This window comes from Asterias amurensis, chromosome 9 (genome assembly GCF_032118995.1).
Source record: "Asterias amurensis chromosome 9, ASM3211899v1".
NCBI lineage: Eukaryota > Metazoa > Echinodermata > Asteroidea > Forcipulatida > Asteriidae > Asterias > Asterias amurensis.
Window position 1 is genome coordinate 16,950 of NC_092656.1, and position 24,206 is coordinate 41,155.

Here is a 24,206-nt window from a genome sequence, read left to right on the forward strand (position 1 = left end):
TGGGTTGCACCCCACAGCGTCAAACGCCCCACACTTGTACAGTTTCTACCATAAATCACACTACAGTTGTGTTATTAATGTGATGCATGTACCAATATTATATCTGAGCATGGTGAGTAACCATTGCAAGTGGATTATTTTGATGATCTAAGGCACCCTTTAAGTTTGTTTTAAAAATATGGAAAGTAGAAAGCAGTCAGACATTTGATATTCCTTCTACTGCACAGCTTTACGAATGTTCAACAGGATACCTGAAGAAGGTGATGTACAATTTTGTATCAAGCTACATGTACAAAGTTTGTTGTCATTCAAATGCAGATGTCAACAAAATTGTCTTGCATATTTTACTTTCACCCTATGTATGTAAACTGCACATTATTTTCATTCACACAGCACCGACATTGAGTATTTAAAAGCACTTTAGATGACATGGTCTTCAATGGATATTAGCTACATGTATCATGGCTGCATTACATTTGAAATACATTACACTGACATAACAAATCATTACATATTTACATTCTGATACTGCTCAGGATTTATTTTCCCACTAGGCAAGGCACTTTTTAGTTCTTGAATTTTGATCTTGATGGAGAGGCCCTTTTTTTGTATTATCATAGAGATGCCTGTGAGGGTAATCTTTAATTTCTACTGGAAAGTTTGAAGTTAAAGGTGGCTGGGATGCGTGTCACAGGTTTTTTTTCTCTTCTTCTTCTTTTACTTGTGAAGCTCATTACCTTAAACAACCCTGGTTAACGGAACTCCAATGAGTGGAAACTAATTGCCTCAATTATTTCATGGGGCATGCAGCAGGGAAATGGTGGAATGGCGGCAAATTGTCTATGTTGCCTCTTCTTGAATTTCCAAGGCCTACCAACGGTATCATATGTATTGATCTTGGAAGCATACTGCAAACGATGTGTGAGACAGTCAATTTAATTTCCCTCGTACATGTATGTCATACTGTGTTTCTCTGCAGTTACATGTAGCTGGTCATCATTTACATCATAGAGGTCAAACAAAGGTTAAATATATAAACAGCTCTGTTGAAAAAAAATGTCCTTAGTTTGGTTGCATGCTCAAAACAACATTGTACATCTCCTTATAAGACAATGTAAGACAGAAGCAACTTTAAGGTCATTTGAAACCAACAGCTACATAACAAAACATTAATTTTGTTGTGTAATTTAACTGCTTCAATGTATAGTGCTGATCAAGTACACTTGCACTTTTTTGATTTATTTTTAATGATTTTTACAACTTTTATTTTGAAGAAGCTCCACAAGTATTAGTTGTTTCTTGTGCCTTGCATTGTGCACATCTGTACGTTGCTGCTAAACAATACAGTACTACATAAAGCTAGAGCTTCATTGTACATGGTGTCTCAAAAAAATTATACACTTTTAAAATGGCTGCCGAATGAAAAATATATGATTCTTGGGGAAAGATTTTTGGTATGAAATAGCTTATTAACTCAACTTTTCAAAAAGTCTGAAAATAATTAATGCTTGGAGTGAACACTGCTTACTTTTGTATAGGGTATGGAAATTAGGTTAACAATAATAATAATAATAATAATAATAATAATAATAATAATAATAATAATGATAATAATAATAATAATGATACGACTTGTAATGCGCACATATTCACCCTGCTGGATGTTCAAGGCGTAGTAAAACTAAAAACAAAAACAAAGACAAAGAAAAACAGACACAACAAAATTTGTCCTTGAAAACCTGTGACATAAGATAAGTTTTACGAAGAAATTTGAATTTTGTGGTACAAAGACAAGATCTTAGATTAAGTGGTAGAGAGTTCCAGATGCGTGGCGCAGCTGAAGAGAAAGACCTGTCACCCCATGAGTGACGAGACTTGGGTTCAATGAGGAGAATCATGGAACTTGATCGAAGATTCCTTGATGGAGTGTAAACTTGAAGCAGTTCAGAAATGTAGTGGGGAGCCTTGCCATTAAGAGCTTTGTGGACAATGAGCATCAGCTTGAAGATGATTCGTTGAGAGTTAGGGAGCCAGTGTAGTTGTTTCAGAATGGGGGTGATAGAACAGGATTTTCTAGTAGTGTCACAATGCGGGCCGCAGTATTTTGGAGGCGTTGAAGTCGGGAAATCTGGTTGTTAGGAAGACTGTAGAGAAGAGCATTGCCGTTGTCAAGACGAGAAGTAACAAATGCATGAATGACCTTTTCAGTGGCACTTTTGTCCAATTACTTGCAAATCTTACCTATATTCCTGATGTGATATGATGACAGACGAACAATGTCATTGCGCAAGAATTAGCCTTTAAATTTTGAAAGTGTACAATGTCAGGTTGCTAGTCATATTAAAAGTCAGGGTTCAGTTTAGGCCTAAATGCTTATAGGAAACACTACAGTAAAAAAGGTTTTGGGGTCCACTTTGATGAAATAATGAACCTTTGCACATATTGTAAGGTGCTCATTACTGAACTGTCATGCCAGACATTTTCAATTTCATTGAATGGTGTAATTCATACCTCATACGAGAGGCATTCTTCATTTTTAATAAAGGCTTTTCATATTGACATCCTGTACATTTACATTACATGTACACTGTACAATACATTGTTTAACTTCATTGGTACTGTCTGACTGTATAAATGGAGAGGGTGCAGGGATCAATGGTGGAGAAGAGAATGGGATGGGTCATGTTTTTTAAATGACATGAGAATGGAGAATTGAATCAGAGGATTTTGATTTCAAACCTCCCGTTCAGAGACTAAATGTTCACTTTTGCTTTAGGTTTTATCTTTCCAAACTGAAGAGCACTGGAATATTAACTCTTAATTTTTCTTTTTAATACTTGTTTTTGGCACAGAAACGGAGCGCCACCTGAAGGCAAATAATCGAGAGTTTAATTCCCAGTTCCGATATGCGGTAAGTATGAGCATAGTATGAGAATGCCAAGGATAATCTAGTAACCTTTGCTGATTGTTTACAATGCACCAGTAGGCCACTACTACTAGAGCCTGTTTACATGGTTTTTATGCTTCCAATGGAATTTAAGGGTCCAATTTCATAGAGCTGCTTCTGTAGAAGTGTCTTGGCCTAGCGGTTAAGAGCACTGAATTCAAACTCTGGATATTCTAATCAGCAGAGTGTGTGGGTTCGAATACCCCAGCCGTGACACTTGTGTCCTTTATAAATAAGCAAGACACTTCACCTTTGCTTCGTCCTTCGGATGGGTCGTTAAGCCGTCGTCCCATGTGTTGTGTAACGCATGTAAAATAACCCACTGCAATAAAAATAAAAATAAAAGGTTTGCCCCGGTGTTCCTGGCAGTTGCTGCTGAATGCCCTGTAGCACCTTGTAAACCCTTATAAGGTGCTACATGTTTGGGTTTCATAATTCATCACTTCAATAACCTACATGTATCTTTCTGAAAGTTTGTATTATCTCTGAATTCTTGGGATTTGTTTGTACACTGACTATGCACACATAAAGAAATAATGACAAAAACAGCAATAAAGTACATGCTAGGGCCTACGTTCTAGTTAGTTTCTGTCAACAACACTTTGCAAAAGGCCTGTCTGAAAGTGGATTTTATTTATAATGTTCGAAGTACCTGACATTTTAATTGACTCTACAATTCTACATGTGTATTCAGCACTGTGTGTTAATACACTTTATGAAAACCATAGAGAATGAACTGCAGATGAGTAAATTTGTTTGCCAGAGGTGACTGTAGGTCTAGACTTGAAGCAGTCCTTTCACACTGATTGATGCTTGTTTTACATAGGCTATGACTGTAGGTCTAGACTTCAAGCAGTTCTTTACACTGATTAATATCAATTGTTGATATTTAGGGTCTATATGCCCTCAGACAGATTAAAAGTTTCCATTCACAGCAAATATGGTACCATAGTTTGAGCTATTTCCTTACTGATAAATGGAATATTTGAATATGTTCTGACTTTTACAGAATAGTCACACAATGTTTATTGCACAGTAGTTGACCTTGTTGAAATAGTCATTATGTGCACAAGTTGACCTTGTTGACAGATTCTTCAGGGATGACCTGCATTTCTCATATAATTCTGTCCGTTTTTTTTAATGTTATTGCCCTTAAATGATACCTTGTGTTTGCAATGTGGAACCATTTGTAAACTTGCCCTCGCTGCATGCAATTGCATGCCCTTAGAAAAGAAAAAAACCTGTAGATGGCATACAAAATTTAAAATTGGTAAGCTTGCATACAAACTTGCTGGTATGGGTTAAAAAATAAATATTTCCCACTCAAGTATTTGAAAAACATATTGGTAATAGCTAAGTTAAACTTGCTAAACACATTTATAGCCAACATTTTGTTTATTCATGATATGACAAGCTATCCCAATTTCAACAAGTTTGTAAGCATAAAACATTGCTTAGCACGTGTAAATTTTGCTTTTAAGAAATAAATCCACGTAGGCATATCACTTTGGTGGGATTCAAACCTACAACCTTTGCCATTAGAGCAAGTGTCTCACCACTAAGCCACTGAGAGTTGTTGGTAGTAAGAGGCAGTTTGAATCATGTTAGCAGTAAACATTGCCATTTAATGTTTTATATTACATAGTGTAGCATACTGATGTGATATTAATTTGTGATGATTATTGTAATCAATAAAGAAAATCTGATTAGAATTAACAAATAATAAGAGGAGTGAGTTCGTAATTGGTCTCAACATTTTGACTGGGATGCTATAGTCATCATCAGGAGACTGAAGAATGCCAATAAGGAGCTACAGTCCTATTATAGGGGTTCAGAAGTTTCAGTGTAGAGTCATTCAATGTTTTACAGTTGAAAACTTTAGGAAACTCAATACTTTCAACAAGAATGATGTGCACCAAGCTATAATTAATTTTTACATGACACATTTTTATTTGATTTATTTGTTTCACTTCTCTTTTGTTGTTGATAGAATAACTACATCAAGACATCTAAATACAACGTTCTCACTTTTGTGCCTGTCAACTTGTTTGAGCAGTTTTTACGAATTGCCAACTTCTACTTCTTAGTGCTCTTCATCTTGCAGGTATGTAACTTGGGAAATATTTCTGTGATGGCCAAATAGGTTGATACATGTATTACAAGCCTCATGGCACATTGTCGTTATACAAAAAAAATAAACCACACAAAGCAGTCTGAGTGAAACAGTCTGAGTTTTTCGTTACAACTGTTCAATTAATAGTCTGTACTGTATAGTTTCAGACTACAGGGTTTTTTTGTGCAGTATTTACTCTTATAACTAAATAATCATAGTAGCTCACTTGATATAAGAAGCACTGTAGCTTTTGATAGTGTATTTAGCATGTTTAGAAACAATTCCATTCAAATGAATGTGGTTTTAGAGAGGGGAATTCAACAACATTTCAATCTGTGAAACCTTCTCATAACCGCCAAATTAATAAACAAATATACCACCATTAAAATTTAATGTTCACAGGTTGGTTTCATTAATTATCTACTGTACATTCTTTACAACAATCAAATAGTTCCAAAAAGCCAAAGTATACCTTGCCCTTAAATCAAGAAAGTAAATCCCCAATGTTACATTTTGTTTTGTTTGTATTTTAGTTGATTCCAGCTATCTCTTCATTGAACCCTGTAACTACTGGTTTACCTCTAGTCTTTGTTTTGGCTGTCACGCTTATCAAAGATGGAGTGGATGATTATGTGAGTAATCTGTGCAGGATTTTCAAAATTAAACTCTGAAAATTAAAACAAAATAAAATTACTGAATTGATGACACAGAAACAAAAGCAATTAGAAAAAGCAGAGTATTTCATGTTGAAAGAGAATAAGCCATTTATAAATTATTTGTGGTCAACTCATTGGAAATACATAAAGGTGTAAATTTGTTTACTTAAAAGCGAGACAAAAATAATGAAGTTAAAAGAAGTTCAGTATTTAACTATCCTGCTCAACTGGCTTTCACCACAAAATTTTAAACTTCCCAAACCATTGGATTTGCTGATTTAATATTTCAGGTGATTAATGCTTATTTTTCTGATCTATTCTCTTGTAGTATTTTTTTTTGTAACTTTGAGCAATAAATAATATTGTGCTAATGACTTTTTAACTAACTTTGTTTTGAGGCTGTTTTGTGGCACTGCTAATAAGCTTTATAAGTTTCTTTTTATTCTTATCATTTTTTGAAAATACCAGCTATAAAAACAAAAGAAACATCGGCACCCAATACTAGCCTGGAAGGTAGTACATGTGTACAACGTACATGTACTTTGTGGAATTCTGTTGTTTCAGTGTTTAAGGAGGGTTGAAATGATGACAATTGCAAATCATGACTTATCATAGATTCAAGTATTTCTCATGAAGTATATGATTTGGAAGTGATGTTTATGAAATATTTCTTCTGTTTTCTCATTTATAAATAAAAAGCAACGCCACCGCAGTGACAGCTTGGTTAACAATAGACAGACAGACATCCTGGTGGAAAATAAGTAAGTTTGTAATTTGTGGTAAGAACATTTTTGTAAATGAAAATATACATTTTCTTGTGAAATGTGTGTCCTTTCTGATGGGTCACATTTTATGGTAAATATTGATGAAGTATACAGCCTTATAGGATGATATCTTTAAAGAATTTGTATTTTTGTCTTAGTATGCATTTCTATCTAGTTTATTTTGTAATTAAGTTAGACAAGAAAGATATTATTAGAGCGTGATTTGAAACTGCGACGGATTACTGTGCCAGCGCACCACCAACTGAGCTATCTAGCCCTGTCGTTGGTTTAATACTTTATCCAACCTTCTATTTTGTGTTTGTCATGTTTGTGATATGAAAGTAGCTTTACAATTTGCCTTGAATTGATACAAAGTTTTAACCAGCTCCTGGAAAACTGCCCAAGTACAGATTGATTTGTTGACCAAGGGTATTGGAGAACGGGATGATTTTCCTTATTGATCACAATCTACCTTAGTCTAGAGTAAAGTTGTGACAAGCCACTTCCTCAATTGGCTTCCATCCCTATCCTCAGAGTGGCTCGGTGTAAATTGAAGTACTTCCCCCGTCCAGTCACAAGTGACACCTTCAATCATGCTTGCAATGGCAGAGAGCAAGATCATGAAGTTTGCAGATTTCTCAGTGCACTTGTGGTCCCCCCTTTTCCCCACTACCAGTAACTAAAGTACCAATTAGAATTGAGATGAGACCAAAAGATTTAAAAAAATTATTAATCATCAAGTTTAATATAAAAAAATGTTTATCGTCATGATATAATATATATAAAAAAAAAAAAAATAAATAAAAATGAGTAGTTCTTGAGATTTATTTGAATATTTGAAGTGTTCTTCTTCGTTTTGGAGTGGGAGACAAAGTCAAATTTGGGTATGTTTTGTGTAACATTTATTGATCTTTTATAGAACCATCAAATCACTCATATGTACATGTACATGTATTGTAAAACGAGTTATGATTTTTTGTTAATACAGTTTTTTAAGTCGGTTCCAGTCTGGAGTTATTTTTCTTGACTTAAGTTGTGATCACACTGGATTAATATTTTGGGTAACTTAACCATGTGACGCTGGGTAACATTCCGACGGGTTAACTTTCCCACCATCTGCACTTGGATTTATTTGGGTAAACTTACCGAGACCGTGGGTAAACTAACAGACCTGGCCCCCTGCGTAACATTTGACAGCACTTTTTGGTTTTCGGCTTGATCTTTCGCAATTATTGTTAATCTAAACAGTCGATTAAAATTCAAATGCATTTGACTTGTGTTGCTGCTGTACAAATCGCCGTCATATTGAAACTTGTGATCGCAACTTCTGAACGGGTCATTTCTCAAACTTATAAACCCGTGTACAGGAAAATTATTCCGCGTTTTTAGCTTAAGAGTTGCGTTCCTGATTTTTGCTACATTGAGTAGTTTGATAATCATGAAAATCTTATTTTCCCAAGACAAAACATGTCAGCTTCTTCAGGTCATTGACGGATGGGAGATTTAACCGAGTCGTCGCATCCGCATTGGACTTTCTGACTCGTTAAACTGACCTGGTCAATCTTCCTGGGCACCTTTGGCTCGGTTAAACTACCCATTCGGGTCTTGTAAGTTACCTGGGAGGAAAACTTCCTGGGCTGTTCGCATTGGACTTAAAATGGCTAAGTTACCGATTGGCTCGGTTAGTTTACCCAAGTTAAGTCCAATGTGAACAGGGCTTTAGATTGAAGGGAAGGAAACCCTAACACCAAAGAGGTGTTGGACTGATAACAAATACATTTCCCATGCCTTATTTAAGTGAAGACTTGTAGACATTATTCAATTATAAACTGCATTCACTAATCATTGAACTCACATTTTATCTCTCTGCTGCAGCCAATATTAATGACTAAACTTTTTTTTGCAATGTAACAGCCCTTGGTTTTAGATCTTCTTGGTTTTACCAACCGTGGTTGCATATTTTACGAGTGGTCTTCACTGTAAAAACACAGTAATACATCACTCCTGTCTTTAATACAATAGTGTCACCATGGTCACTGATGAATCAATTAAACTAACAAAAACAAAAATAAAAATTCCTCTTATAAAAATAGTGGGATTTTAAATGTCAAGACAAGACACTTAATATATTGTGATATACACAAAATACAGAAACAAAAGGAACGTTCATTCAATGATGATCCTTTAAAAGTCTTTAGTGCAAAAATCTTGTATCTGATGTTAAGATCAAAAGCGTCTTAGATGAAAAATGTGTATAAAGTGATAAATCAAAATCCACCACTGAGAAGGAATGTTTCTCTTTGACAAACAATTTCTTTGGAGACCACTCTTGATCAGTAAACTCACTTTACCACATTAACCATGCTTATGAAGAGCTTCAACATATACAAAAGTTGTTTCATGAGTTCCATACAAACTGCACTAAAAACCTTATAGTCCTGAGCCTATGAAATAAGATAAGCCAAGTTAAAAAGTTTACTATTCTATTATTCTAAAAGAATATTTTCATTTCCATGTGAAGATTTTGCTAGATATAATATATTTGTTGTATTTCCTACAGTTTTATAGCCTTGCATTCAGAACGGAAGGGTGTTAAAGGAAGTTCATTGGGAAAATAAACAAGCTGATTTTATTTTTACATACCTAATTTCATAAACTACATGAGCCAAAAGCCGATTACTTGTACATGTACAGATGTATACGTATGAAAATTCGGCACTTTTCTATTGATTTAAATTTTGCTCAAAATAAAAGAAATAACTGGCTGATAGACAAATTATCACCACTTGTACATAATCACTGCATCATCAATGCACTAAAAAGCGTGTGTATATTAGTGATAATTGACACATTTGTCTGAGGTTTGAGTGCTTATTTTTTTTTTTTTAGTATTACATGTAGCTGGGGAGTCCTTTTATTCCTTTATAATATATAAGGAATATATCTGGTACAGCTTTACATGTAATAGGAAACCTTTTCCATGGAGGTTTGAAGACAGCTGTCATAAAAATGAAATATTGTGTTTTTTTCCAACTTGTTTTAAGATTAATATTTAGTTGCAAGAAATATTTACAGATGTAATAATGGTAGACTGGTGCCCTGTCTTCACTCGCGAGAAAAAAGACAGATTTGGTTCTAAAACCCAATGGTTTCAATGGATAGCCATGCAATAATGCATTACAGACTGACGTGGCCGTGTCATGTGTGCACTTGTGATGTTTACAGGTCACTAGGTGGCAGCAGACTTACATACCAAGGATAAATCCATGGTTCTTGTGCACATGCTCGGAATTATGTACAAGTATTGAGTGGCAATTTATGAGGTATTTCCCGTGTTTCTATTATTTCAAAGTTCAGTGTTAACCATTATTTATGGACATTTATGTTGGTCTTTCCCCTCAGCCTGAACTCCACACGATGGCAAGACGTACAGGTTGGCGACATCATCAGGAAGGAGAACAATGAATTCATCGCTGCAGACATCTTGATCCTGTCCTCAAGTGAACCCCACAGCTTGGCTTACATTGAGACGGCAGAGTTAGATGGGTAGGTCTTATGAAAAGTCAACATCATTTTACTTGAATAAAAGAAACAAAAACTCAACAAAAATCTTAAAATACATGTAGGTGGTGTGTCATGGCTGACACTTAACCATAACTGCTTTTCTTCTCTGAGTGGGCTGAGACAGTAATGTGTTGGATTAACCTCTTAGCACTTATATAAGCAGCTTAGAGTTGAATGCTACCAAGAGAGTTGAGAAAGTTAGAGGAAAGTATGCCTGATGAACAGGGATAAGAATTGTAAAGCGCCCTACTAGGATACATGTACTGTTACATAAGAACTGGCATTCAGGTTTTATTATGTAATCATCCAACATGAGTAGATTAAAAAAAAAAAAAGCTGTTTGCAACCAACAACAAATTTAACGCAAGTTCTTGCTTACATGTAGGTGGTAATACACAAAGGCAGGTGGCCTTTAAAAAAGGGTGTTATTTAAATGTTACTTTTTTTATTTTTTATTTTTTATTTTTTAATTTTTTTATATTAGTAAGAACCCTTTTTACCACTTGGAAATTACCTTGCTGCTTTGAGAAAAGGCATAAAAATTAAGAGCGCAAAATAAACAAGAATAGTCCATATACTAATAGGTACACGCTTGACAAGCCAGACATGAAGGGATTTTTACATGCAAGTTTATTATTTTCTGGAGGCTCTCTTCAAAAAAGTGGTTAGAATTACAAGGTAATTACATGCTCTGCTTCTATGCGAAAAGTTCTGATCATTCTAGATGGAAGACCCATCTGGCTATCAGTCACTGAAATCTCATGTGGCTTGTGGGCTGTGTTTCCTGTACATATGTTTAATCAATTGTAGGCCTATAATTAACACACAAAGTTGGTGCAAATATCCTTTAAAATCCTTACAAAAAGGTAGTTATCATGGTCAGGGTGTACCAAAATCGGTACAGGTCTGGGAAGTTGTGATGGCCACATCTTTTACCAAAAAGCTTTTAAAAAAGAAAACTCTGCTTTGTTTTGTTTACAGTATTACAAAACTGGGCTCTTGACAAAACTATGGATAACAAATATTATCTCGTTTAAACTTTCTGAGCAAAAATTTGAAATTGAAATTACATGTAACATGTAGGCCTACAATGTAAGTAGGTGAGTTGAAGTACAGGAATTTTTATTTTCCAAATAGCAATTTGGTCGTTTGTAGTTTTCCTAGATTTCTCCAAATTCCGAATGTGTCATTGATGGAGAACTGCACTGGGAGGTAATCATGTCAATTTAAGTGTAATTTCACGCATGAGTTGAATTTGAGACCTTTTTTACATGCTGAGTCCTTTATAGTCTTCCCTTCCTTGTAATTTGGGCTGTTGTCAAGGGGAGGTAATGTTTTATCAATCTCCTTTATACAGGTATATGGTGTGGTCGGGTGTCCCTATTGAGAATTAATTTTAGCTAGGTGAATAAATTACTTTTTGTTCTTGTTCAGTCGTATTATATTTTATGAAGGGCATTTCCCTTAAAGAGGATTGGTGATGCACTCATTTTCAAAAAAATAGAGTTGTATTTTTCAGCATGTTTAAATTGTTTAGTTAATATTCTGTCTTTGAAAATGTTGCATGGACTAATTTTTTTAATTTGTTCCAATCTTTTAGCGAAACAAATCTTAAAGTACGCCAGGCCTTACCTGAGACTGCCATGTTGGGTGAAGATCTTGAAAAATTCAAAAACTTTAAAGGTGAGTCACCAGGTGTTCCTTTTCATGGTGTGTTGAATAGTAAATGTATTTAGTGTTTGGCTCTTTAGTTCTCTTGCAATATGAGATTTGTGTTTGATTTTTACTTTTTGTTCTTGTATGTAAACTGCCAAGTTTAATGTTCGATTTTTGTATTATATTGCCACTCTTTAAAAAGACAAAAATGGAAAACTTACATTTCTAAAACAAATAATCTCCAAAACAGGACATGTCCTGCAGTATGGGCAATTCCAAATACTGTGTGCACTCTAAAGAGTGCCTTGGAGAGACCAATTTTCCAAAAGGGTCGATGCTAACAATTAAGCTGTGCTAGGACAGATGGGGATCTTTAAATAGCTGAAATGAGGTAGACAGTAAACCTCCAGAATGTAACATTCTGTGTATCCAGGGTGCTTTGTTTCCACACCAAGAGGACATTATGCAAAATGTTTGTATACAATTTCATCCCTTTTGACATTGTCCCCATGGCCTCTCCTGAGAGAACTGTAGAGGATGCTCTGAAATGTGACCTATTCTTCTTGTGTGCATTTTTAGAACTAATATTATTGTTTTTTGTTTCCAGCGGAAATACGCTGTGAACCCCCAAACAACAAACTTGACAGGTTTGAAGGAACTATGACGTGGGAAGGGGAGGACTTTGCTTTGAATAATGATCAGATCATCTTGAGGGGTTGTAGACTGCGTAACACCAAGTGGTGTTATGGGATTGTTATCTTTGCCGGTCGTGACACCAAGCTGATGCAGAACAGTGGACAGTCTAAACTCAAACGAACCAGTATCGATAGAATGGTCAACAAATTGGTTCTAGTTGTAAGAATCATATTCTCTTTCACTCTTAATCATTTTAATTTTATTGTTGTTTGTAGGAAGAGGTATGGGGTTGGGTGGAGGGATGGATCTTTTCTTACTATGAAGGTTGAACGTAGTGTTGAGAAAATCACTGACAATTCAGTTTGGTCAGAAATATAATGCTGACTGTTACACCAATAGTGTACATGTATGCAGTTAAAATTCCTTGCCTCACCTTCGTTTTTCTCTTAGCAAACTTGCTTAAAAGCAGTGATTAGTAAATTGCTAGGTTTGCTGATGGGTTGCTCTTCTGTGTATTACATCTGTAAGATGTTTACATGTACATCTGTAAGATGTTTTCAGAGCTTTTTTGTTATTGAGACTTAAATGCACTGGACACCTTTGGTAATTGTCAAAGACAAGTATTCTCACTTGGTGTATCCCGACATGTGCATAAAATAACAAATCTGTGAACAATTGGTCATGAAAGGTGAAGAAAATAATGAAAGAAGAAAAAAACTTGTTGCACTGTGTGTGCTTTTAGATGCTTAATATTAATAAAAGGCTTCAGGTCTGAAGTATTTTATTATTTGAGTGAGAAATTACCTCTTTCACAAAAACTATGTAACTTCAGAAGGAGCCTTTTATCACAATGTTTTATACTATCACCAGCTCTCAATTGCTCGTTACAAAGTAAGTTTTTACAATTATTTTGACAATTATTTTGACAATTATTTTGACAACTATTTTGACAATTATTTTGAGTACTGTGTCCAGTGCTTTTCAAATTGACTGATTTTCTCAGACTGTTGATGCATGTTGAGACATGATTACTTTATGTTTTTCTTATCTTGCAGATTTTTGGTATTCTATTTGTGATGTGTCTAATCTGCTCTATAGCCTGCTCAGTATGGGAGGCTAACTACGGCAACACATTCCAGGTGACTACAAACTCAATTATTAAGGGCTCAAAATTAACAGTGTACTTGAGGCCTTAAGCCAGTGACTTTACATTTGGGACATTAACTTAGGATTGAACAAGTCCGGCAGTTTGGGGTTTAAGGTGTTAAATACAACTGCACTGTGGAATTATGCAGTTGTTCCACTATATCACAACCGGAGTTTATAGCTGTGTTGACAAATTTTGAATTCCAATTTTGCACAACCCATTATCCTTTAGTTCAGCAAAACTGGTTCCAGGTTATCCTGGTCACTATTGTATGCATTGGAAACCCTTTGATTGATAACTGCTCTCATACTCTGTGCTGTGTCAGACAAACCCATCATCCTTTAGTTCAGCAATTGAAAGACTGCTCCACTGTGTGGAGTTGTTGACCCAACTGGTTCCAGGTTATCCTGGTCATTATTGTATGCATTGGAAACCCTTTGATTGATAACTGCTCTCATACTCTGTGCTGTGTCAGACAAACCCATCATCCTTTAGTTCAGCAATTGAAAGACTGCTCCACTGTGTGGAGTTGTTGACCCAACTGGTTCCAGGTTATCCTGGTCATTATTGTATGCATTGGAAACCCTTTGATTGATAACTGCTCTCATACTCTGTGCTGTGTCAGACAAACCTGTCATCCTTTAGTTCAGCAATTGAAAGACTGCTTAGCTGTATGGAGGTGTTGACCCAACTGGTTCCAGGTTATCCTGGTCATGATTGTATGCATTGGAAACCCTTTGATCACTACGCTCATAGTATGTGTCAGACAAACTGTGCAGTTTAATGGTTATTTGACTCACATGTAGGAGGGTTAAACTGTAAATTTGAGTTGCTACTGTGCTACTTTGAAGCGATATCCATTCTTATTGTATTGACCCAATTCACCTGACGTCATCATCAGAATAATCTTGGATGCGCCATTTTGGTGGTCAATGTCAACATGTGTTATTCAGTAAACCCTATTGACCCTATTGACCACCAACATGGTGAGCGTGGCATCAGTCACCGCGTGTGATGTGCGTGCAAGGGGTCAATACAAAATCTCTGTATTTTTTTATATTTTATAACCTTCATTGCACATGATATACATAGCATCGGTGCGAAAGGGAAAACCGCAACAGGCACACAGGCCCAACAAATGGGGACCCTTGTGCACACATCAACACCGAAAGGCAAGGGACAAGCACAACTACTCTTTGAATCTTATTTTGTTTTCAAGCAATTTAAAAGGAAGTATTGTTTTTCGCTCTATTTTGTCAGGTGTATCTTCCGTGGGCCTACAACAACTCGGCTACCATTGCAACCTTGGTGTTTTTCTCCTATGTAATTGTGCTGAACACATTGGTACCAATTTCACTCTATGTTACGTAAGTATCCATTTCCTGCCTTAGGCTCATTTATGTACAAAAATATTTATTACAAACATGACAAAAGCAAGACATACAATTGATTCAGAAATGAATCAAAAAAGTAATTTGGTAGATTTTAAAATAAGGTCGGAAGCTTTTAAACTTCCTTGAGGGTCGAGGTACCACCAGATTGGATTGAGATCGGAGACCTTCACGTTTTGGTTTGCTGAGATCTAATGTGTCTGAAATGTAGGATGGGAAAGTGTTAGATAAATGGAGTGGGATTGGTGGAAGAGTTAAATTTGCTCTTGTTTCTGCCCATCAGAGTGGAGTTAATTCGTATGTTCCAGAGTTGGTGGATCAACTGGGATAAAGCCATGTACTATGCACCTAAAGATACTGCGGCTAAGGCCAGGTCAACGAACCTCAATGAGGAGCTTGGACAGATTCAGTATGTGTTCACGGACAAGACTGGTACCCTGACACAGGTAGGGTAATTCTTATGGTTATAGTAACAGGTAAACATGTACTGAAATTTGCAAAAGCTTGTTGAATTGAAACGAGGTCCTTGGAATGTTTCTACATGATGTTTGCTTATGTATTATTTTAAAAGCTTCCCTTTGCAATCTGGGCATTTGATAATTTATGTGATTAACCCTAAAGGTAAAATAATATTAATGGACATTCATAAATACCTAAGACAGTTTATCCATTCTGATTGGTCGAGAGGGCATCATGAGGAGTTGTTTGAACAGATGATATAACACCAGTATTAAAAAAGGGTATAACATGGGCGTGACACGCGAGCTTGCACCAGCGCTTATAAGACAGTTTCTTCATTCCTATTGGTCGAGAGCAACGGCTGAAACAGCTGTGCCACATCACGCGATACGCGCAACGCGCACATCATCTCCTTATAAGGAGTTGTTTACCCAAGGGCCTTACCATTTCATAGCTGGAGGGGTGTTGTGTTGAAAGAAATCATTGAACAATTATAATTTTTGCATTTATTTTACATTTTGACCAAGAAGTGTTGATGTTTTTTGACCGAAAAGGTATTAATGAATGGGAATCAAAGTGTGTTGAATCGGTTTTAAACTAGTGGTTTAAACCCGCTGAGGCCTGGTTCGTGATAATTTACCTCGACTTCGTCTTGGTAAAATTATCAAGTCCAGGCCTTGTTGGGTTTAAACCACTAGTTGAAAACCTCTTCACCACACATTGATTCCCTTACATGTATTTGTATCTGGGCATAAACATCATAACCCCTGGTAACTGTTTCATTTATTTCATTCCATAAACCATCTCAGCTCCTTGTGTATGCAGCCTGTACTGCTAAATAGTCAAACTTAATCAATCACAAGAACCATCTCTGCCCTCAAAGGTACCCATTTACATATGGGCAAAGAGAAGCAAATATAGTTAAATGTCTTTCTCAAGGACTGAAATATCATGACTAGGATTTGAACCCATACCCTAGATTCTGCCACCAGAACTTGAGTTGGATGCACTTAGATCACACAGCAATGACACATTTAAAACCTTGATTTTGTCTTCCTTCAGAATATGATGACTTTCAACAAGGCCACCATTGCTGGTAGAAAGTTTGGAGAGATCAAAGATGAGAATGGAGTGGTCCTAGAGATGACGAATGTAAGTGGAGAATACCCTCTTATTACAAATTTAACATCTATTATATCGTTGCGGTACCCGCTGCCAAAACATAGGATTCGAACTGCCTCTAGCTGCCGGGCAACCTCGGTAGTCTAGTTGGTAAGACACTGCTCTAGAATTGCAAGGGTCGTGGGTTCGAATCCCACCCGAGTAACATGCCTGTGATATTTTTTCACAAGACTCGGGAAAGTACTGAGTATACAGTGCTAACACACATCGGTGTATGGGTAAAAACCAAAATTAATATTCTTTATCCCCGATGCAAATTTAACATCTATTATATCGTTGCGGTACCCGCTGCCAAAACATAGGATTCGAACTGCCTCTAGCTGCCGGGCAACCTCGGTAGTCTAGTTGGTAAGACACTGCTCTAGAATTGCAAGGGTCGTGGGTTCGAATCCCACCCGAGTAACATGCCTGTGATATTTTTTCACAGGACTCGGGGAAAGTACTGAGTATACAGTGCTAACACACATCGGTGTATGGGTAAAAACCAAAATTAATACTCTTATTACAAGTCAATATTAATATATCATTGTTTAAGTTCAGTATCAATTATTTATGGTAGTGGAACAATCGGAGCTACATGTATTACATTAAGTATGTGCCTGTGTAAGATATGGTTGTGTATTTGTGTACACAAACGTATTGCGGTAGGAGGTCTGTATTTGTGTACACAAACGTATTGCAGTAGGAGGTGTGTATTTGTGTACACAAACACATTGCAATAGGAGGTCTGTATTTGTGTACACAAACGTATTGCAGTAGGAGGTCTGTATTTGTGTACACAAACGTGTTGCAGTAGGAGGTCTGTATTTGTGTACACAAACGTGTTGCAGTAGGAGGTCTGTATTTGTGTACACAAACGTATTGCAATAGGAGGTCTGTATATGTGTAATTAAACACATTGCAGTAGGAGGTCTGTATTTGTGTACACAAACGTATTGCAGTAGGAGGTCTGTATTTGTGTAATTAAACACATTGCAGTAGGAGGTCTGTATTTGTGTACACAAACGTATTGCAGTAGGAGGTCTGTATTTGTGTACACAAACGTATTGCAGTAGGAGGTGTGTATTTGTGTACACAAACGTATTGCAGTAGGAGGTCTGTATTTGTGTACACAAACGTATTGCAGTAGGAGGTCTGTATTTGTGTACACAAATGTGTTGCAGTAGGAGGTGTGTATTTGTGTACACAAACGTGTTGCAGTAGGAGGTCTGTATTTGTGTACACAAACGTATTGCAGTAGGAGGTCTGTATTTGTGTACACAAACGTGTTGCAGTAGGAGGTGTGTATTTGTGTACACAAACGTATTGCAGTAGGAGGTGTGTATTTGTGTACACAAACGTGTTGCAGTAGGAGGTGTGTATTTGTGTACACAAACGTGTTGCAGTAGGAGGTCTGTATTTGTGTACACAAACGTGTTGCAATAGGAGGTCTGTATTTGTGTACACAAACGTATTGCAGTAGGAGGTCTGTATTTGTGTACACAAACGTATTGCAGTAGGAGGTGTGTATTTGTGTACACAAACGTGTTGCAGTAGGAGGTCTGTATTTGTGTACACAAACGTATTGCAGTAGGAGGTCTGTATTTGTGTACACAAACGTGTTGCAATAGGAGGTCTGTATTTGTGTACACAAACGTATTGCAGTAGGAGGTCTGTATTTGTGTACACAAACGTATTGCAGTAGGAGGTGTGTATTTGTGTACACAAACGTGTTGCAGTAGGAGGTCTGTATTTGTGTACACAAACGTGTTGCAATAGGAGGTCTGTATTTGTGTACACAAACGTATTGCAGTAGGAGGTCTGTATTTGTGTACACAAACGTGTTGCAGTAGGAGGTCTGTATTTGTGTACACAAGCACATTGCATTAGGAGGTCTGTATTTGTGTACACAAACGTATTGCAATAGGAGGTCTGTATTTGTGTACACAAGCACATTGCATTAGGAGGTCTGTATTTGTGTACACAAACGTATTGCAGTAGGAGGTCTGTATTTGTGTACACAAACGTATTGCAGTAGGAGGTCTGTATTTGTGTACACAAACGTGTTGCAATAGGAGGTCTGTATTTGTGTACACAAACGTATTGCAGTAGGAGGTCTGTATTTGTGTACACAAACGTGTTGCAGTAGGAGGTCTGTATTTGTGTACACAAACGTGTTGCAATAGGAGGTCTGTATTTGTGTACACAAACGTATTGCAGTAGGAGGTCTGTATTTGTGTACACAAACGTGTTGCAGTAGGAGGTGTGTATTTGTGTACACAAACGTGCAGTAGGAGGTCTGTATTTGTGTACACAAACGTGTTGCAATAGGAGGTCTGTATTTGTGTACACAAACGTATGCAGTAGGAGGTCTGTATTTGTGTACACAAACGTATTGCAGTAGGAGGTCTGTATTTGTGTACACAAACGTATTGCAGTAAGAGGTCTGTATTTGTGTACTCAAACACATTGCAGTAGGAGGTCTGTATTTGTGTACACAAACACATTGCATTAGGAGGTCTGTATTTGTGTACACAAACGTATTGCAGTACGAGGTCTGTATTTGTGTACACAAGCACATTGCATTAGGAGGTCTGTATTTGTGTACACAAACGTATTGCAATAGGAGGTCTGTATTTGTGTACACAAGCACATTGCATTAGGAGGTCTGTATTTGTGTACACAAACGTATTGCAGTAGGAGGTCTGTATTTGTGTACACAAACGTATTGCAGTAGGAGGTCTGTATTTGTGTACACAAACGTGTTGCAGTAGGAGGTCTGTATTTGTGTACACAAACGTATTGCAGTAGGAGGTCTGTATTTGTGTACACAAACGTATTGCAATAGGAGGTCTGTATTTGTGTACACAAGCACATTGCATTAGGAGGTCTGTATTTGTGTACACAAACGTATTGCAGTAGGAGGTCTGTATTTGTGTACACAAACGTATTGCAGTAGGAGGTCTGTATTTGTGTACACAAACGTGTTGCAGTAGGAGGTCTGTATTTGTGTACACAAACATATTGCAGTAGGAGGTCTGTATTTGTGTACACAAAGGTATTGCAGTAGGAGGTCTGTATTTGTGTACACAAGCACATTGCATTAGGAGGTCTGTATTTGTGTACACAAACGTATTGCAGTAGGAGGTCTGTATTTGTGTACACAAACACATTGCAGTAGGAGGTCTGTATTTGTGTACATGTACACCAACGTATTGCAGTACGAGGTCTGTATTTGTGTACACAAGCACATTGCATTAGGAGGTCTGTATTTGTGTACACAAACGTATTGCAGTAGGAGGTCTGTATTTGTGTACACAAACGTATTGCAGTAGGAGGTCTGTATTTGTGTACACAAACGTATTGCAGTAGGAGGTCTGTATTTGTGTAATTAAACACATTGCAGTAGGAGGTCTGTATTTGTGTACACAAACGTATTGCAATAGGAGGTCTGTATTTGTGTAATTCAACACATTGCAGTAGGAGGTCTGTATTTGTGTACACAAACGTATTGCAGTAGGAGGTCTGTATTTGTGTAATTAAACACATTGCAGTAGGAGGTCTGTATTTGTGTACACAAACGTATTGCAGTAGGAGGTCTGTATTTGTGTAATTAAACACATTGCAGTAGGAGGTCTGTATTTGTGTACACAAACGTATTGCAGTAGGGGGTCTGTATTTGTGTACACAAACATATTGCAGTAGGATATCAAGCACGTTTAACTCGCTCTGGGCTTTGCAAATGGAAAAAACGATCAAATACTTCTGCCTCTCAATGAGAAACTTTGATCTTATTATTATTTACTACTTTTTATTTCCTAGGACACCCCCATGGTGGACTTCTCCAAGAATCCAATGTACGAACCAAGCTTCAACTTCTGTGACCAAAACCTCCTGGATTCTGTAGAGAAAGGAGATAGACACTGCTGGTTGTTCTTCAGATTATTGGCACTGTGTCATACTGTCATGCCTGAAGTGAAAGATGGTAGGAAGAGGACCCCCCCCCCAGTTCCATCCCATTTAAATCTTTGGTGCAATTTAAAACAAACATAATAATTAAATAAAATCCCCAAACAGACCAAACTCCCTTAATTCCATCCCATTTAACTCTTTTGTACTCATATAAAACACTATAAATAAATAAACCTGTTGGTACACAGATTATATTACCTTTGTTGGTTTATTTCATAAAAACATTAAAAAGGAATGAAAAGTACATGTATGACAACCTATGGGTTGAATTGCACTAGAAAATTTTAAAATCTCAAAAAGTAGTTAAAAGGTTTAAACAAACAATAGGTAATGAGCAAGAATTAAAAACAATCAAAACAACAAACGATCAACCAGCACTTAACCAAAAAGAATAAGACTTTAAAAAAAATCAAAAAAATCTAAGAGCCACATTGTGGATAGAAAAGCCACACTCAAATCCATACAGATCAGTTAAAGAAAAATATAAAACCACCAACAACTTTGAAAAGAACTTGGCACATACAAAAAGGAAAGTTAGAAATTATATAAATAACTAAACAATTGTTCATTATATATGAGTTTCCTTTTATTCTTTGTTAATTTCAGATAAGTTAGAGTACCAAGCCCAATCTCCCGATGAGGCAGCTTTGGTTTCTGCTGCAAGGAATTTTGGGTTTGTTTTCAAGGTTAGTATTTCTGGAAGAATGATTTTGTGTACAGTGTGTACAAATCTACTATTCCAGAAGCATTATCCAGGATTCGATTTTATTTGTGATTCATATTTTTATTTTAAATATTTTCAACCAGATTATTTATCTTGTATGTCTTTTTCTTGTGTGTTTTTAATCATAATCTAGTCCAGCATTCTATGTTTTATAACTTGTATGTAACCAAGTATATTCTGTCTCTTAAACATTTGATGTCATGTGTATCTTGTTTTACATCTTTGGTGTTTATGATATTTGTTGTCCTTACTAATCCTGTTTAATATGTTTCATATTCTTTTTCCCCTACACTGTAGTCAAGAACACCAATCACAATTATTTGTTATCCTTACTCAAGAACACCAGTCACAATTATTTGTTATCTTTACCTAATTCTGTACAATACGTTTAATATTCTTTTTCCCCTACACTGTAGTCAAGAACACCAGTCACAATTGTTTGTTATCCTTACTTAATTCTGTACAACAGTTTAATATTCTTCTTTTACTACACTGTAGTCAAGAACACCAACCACAATTACGATAGAAGTTCAGGAACAGGAGGACAAGTATGAGCTGCTTCACATTCTGGACTTCAATAATGTTCGAAAGCGTATGTCTGTCATTGTCAAGCAGGGACGTAAGATTAGGCTGTTCTGTAAGGGTGCTGATAGTGTCATTATGTCTCGCATTGGAGAGGGGAATGAACAGTTAATAAACGTCACCAATGAGCATTTGAATGTGAGTATATACCCTGAATTCATTGGCTCATACATGTATGTGTATAGAGATTTGTTAACCCTTAAAAAACCTTGACAACATCTTTCCAAATTTTCTTACAGGGTTGAATGAAGACACAGTCAAAAACAAATAATAATAATATATATAAACAAAATGAATTAGATTTTCAATCCTGATTAACCATGAAACGTTTGTTGACATCTGATCCTTTTACATAATACAGATTGTTTTGAATCAATATCAACTGACCTATTTGAATCAATACCAACTGACCAATGGTTAAACAGTAGGCTGTTTTCAATCAATACCAATGGTTTAACGGTTATCTGGAAGCCACAAGTTCCCTTTTAAGTTAACCATCTAGGAGAATCAACGTAGATGCTTAACCCTTGACTATGTCTTCATTACATTTTGTTTGGATTTCATAAATTGGTTTTTGAATATTTTTGAGATCCTGGAAAATAGAGTTTGTTTATCTAAAGTGGCTTCAAAGTAGATCGAGCAATTGTTTTGTAGGAAAGATATTTTAGTAAAATGAACAATTTCGAAACTCCAAATTTCAGAAGTCAATTTTGTACTTGATAATGCCTTGACTGCAGTCATTGTTTTTGAGAATTTGTATACGCAATTTCAAAAAGAAGTGAAAATTTACAGTTGCAAATGCTTGGTATGTTGTTGGTTTAGGTTACTAATTTGAGAATTAACAACCGGCCTGTAATGCTGTATTATAATAAATTCAATGGCTTCATTAGGTGAGTTGTAATGCTAGATTGCATGATTATTGTCATGTTGGTTAAATTTCAGGATTTTGCTGGAGAAGGTCTTCGGACGCTTTGCTTAGCGATGAAAGAAATCGATGAGGGAAACTACCAGCAGTGGAAAAAGAAGCACCACGCTGCCTCGTAAGTCAAAATTACTTAAGTGTATTACACAGATTTGGTAGAGTAGACACAGTAGTCCCAGACAGTGTTCATTTTTTTTGTAATCAAACCATATACATGAAATAACTATACTGTGAATCAGGTGAAAATAATGAAAAACCATGCCAGTTTTCAGCATTGGAAACACAATCACCTGAATTTGTTGCAATGATCATAACTGTTGCCTTTTTAAAAAGGTTTTCAGCTTTGCTCAAATATGAGTTCATTGCAATTGGAATTATGTCACAAAAATTGTTCTTGTATGAACTTCATAATCGGTTAGCTTAAGACTTGACTTAAAGCAGTCGCACAACATCGGTAAACATCGGTAAACAGATTTGTCCAAAAGCCCACACTTTGTGTATCACAACTTATATAAAAAATAACAAATCTGTGAAAATTTAAGCTCAATCGGTCATCGGAGTCGGGAGAAAATATTAGGAAAACCCACCCTTGTTTCCGCACGTTTCACCGTGTCATGACATGTGTAAAGTAAATCCGTTATTCTCGATATCGAGAATTGATAATTGTTTTACTGTTTTCTCAAAAAGTAGAGCATTTCATGGAATAATATTTCAAGGGAAGTCTTTCACCATCTCATTCTGTAAACCCTTTAAGTTATTTGTAATTCTGTGAACTTTAAATTTTTGTTCTGTTCAGGAAGTGTCCAATGGCTGTAAGTATAATGACTATGTACAGTTGTATCTGGGTTTTTATAAGACATCCAAGCAATGTGTTGATGTACACTTAATTGAATATTGATGGTTTTTGTCTAACAGCACCTCATTAGACGGCCGAGAGGACAAATTGGATGCATGTTATGAAGAGATTGAGACTAATATGACATTATTGGGAGCTACTGCTATAGAAGACAAGCTACAGGATGGGGTGCCACGCACTATTGAAAACCTGCACAAGGTAGGTAAAAATAACAAGAAATGCTTAGTTTTAGATGTGGAAGGAAAACCAACACGAGGTAGGTAGCATCACCAATAACAGGATGAATAGGAAATAACAAGAAATGCTTAGTTTTAGATGTGGAAGGAAAACCCACACGAGGTAGGTAGTACCACCTATAACAGGATGAATAGAAAATAACAAGAAATGCTTACACCAATATCAGACAGGTGCTCCAGATTCGCCCTGAAGCAAACTCTGAATCGAGTTAAGCGCGACTGGGCACTAGATCAGACAGCAGAACTTAACATGACATATGACCTTTACATTGGCTCAGTTCATGACAAGATCAGCGTTTGAAACCAAGTCGCTCCAGAGTTGTTCCAACTCTAACTTCAATAAAATCACTCATGTCATTGTTCAAAAATTTCAAGTTTTTGTATGTGTCTATGTACAAAATAATGTTTTAATTCGGCCTC

General features: G+C 36.4%; 1 protein-coding gene across 1 annotated transcript in view; it reads left to right on the top strand.

The window, feature by feature from the left end:
- LOC139942047 (phospholipid-transporting ATPase ID-like) overlaps nt 1-24,206 on the top strand; it is a 47,634-nt gene that overhangs the window by 6,074 nt on the left and 17,354 nt on the right. The window contains exons 3-18 of the mRNA XM_071938731.1: nt 2,853-2,911; nt 4,938-5,051; nt 5,594-5,692; nt 6,416-6,477; nt 9,883-10,026; nt 11,645-11,727; nt 12,308-12,555; nt 13,392-13,475; nt 14,744-14,850; nt 15,158-15,320; nt 16,396-16,485; nt 20,317-20,479; nt 21,073-21,152; nt 21,689-21,910; nt 22,715-22,812; nt 23,610-23,748. Of these exons, the coding sequence (XP_071794832.1) occupies nt 2,853-2,911; nt 4,938-5,051; nt 5,594-5,692; nt 6,416-6,477; nt 9,883-10,026; nt 11,645-11,727; nt 12,308-12,555; nt 13,392-13,475; nt 14,744-14,850; nt 15,158-15,320; nt 16,396-16,485; nt 20,317-20,479; nt 21,073-21,152; nt 21,689-21,910; nt 22,715-22,812; nt 23,610-23,748 (1,955 nt within the window). The remainder of the gene's footprint in view (nt 1-2,852; nt 2,912-4,937; nt 5,052-5,593; nt 5,693-6,415; nt 6,478-9,882; nt 10,027-11,644; nt 11,728-12,307; nt 12,556-13,391; nt 13,476-14,743; nt 14,851-15,157; nt 15,321-16,395; nt 16,486-20,316; nt 20,480-21,072; nt 21,153-21,688; nt 21,911-22,714; nt 22,813-23,609; nt 23,749-24,206) is intronic.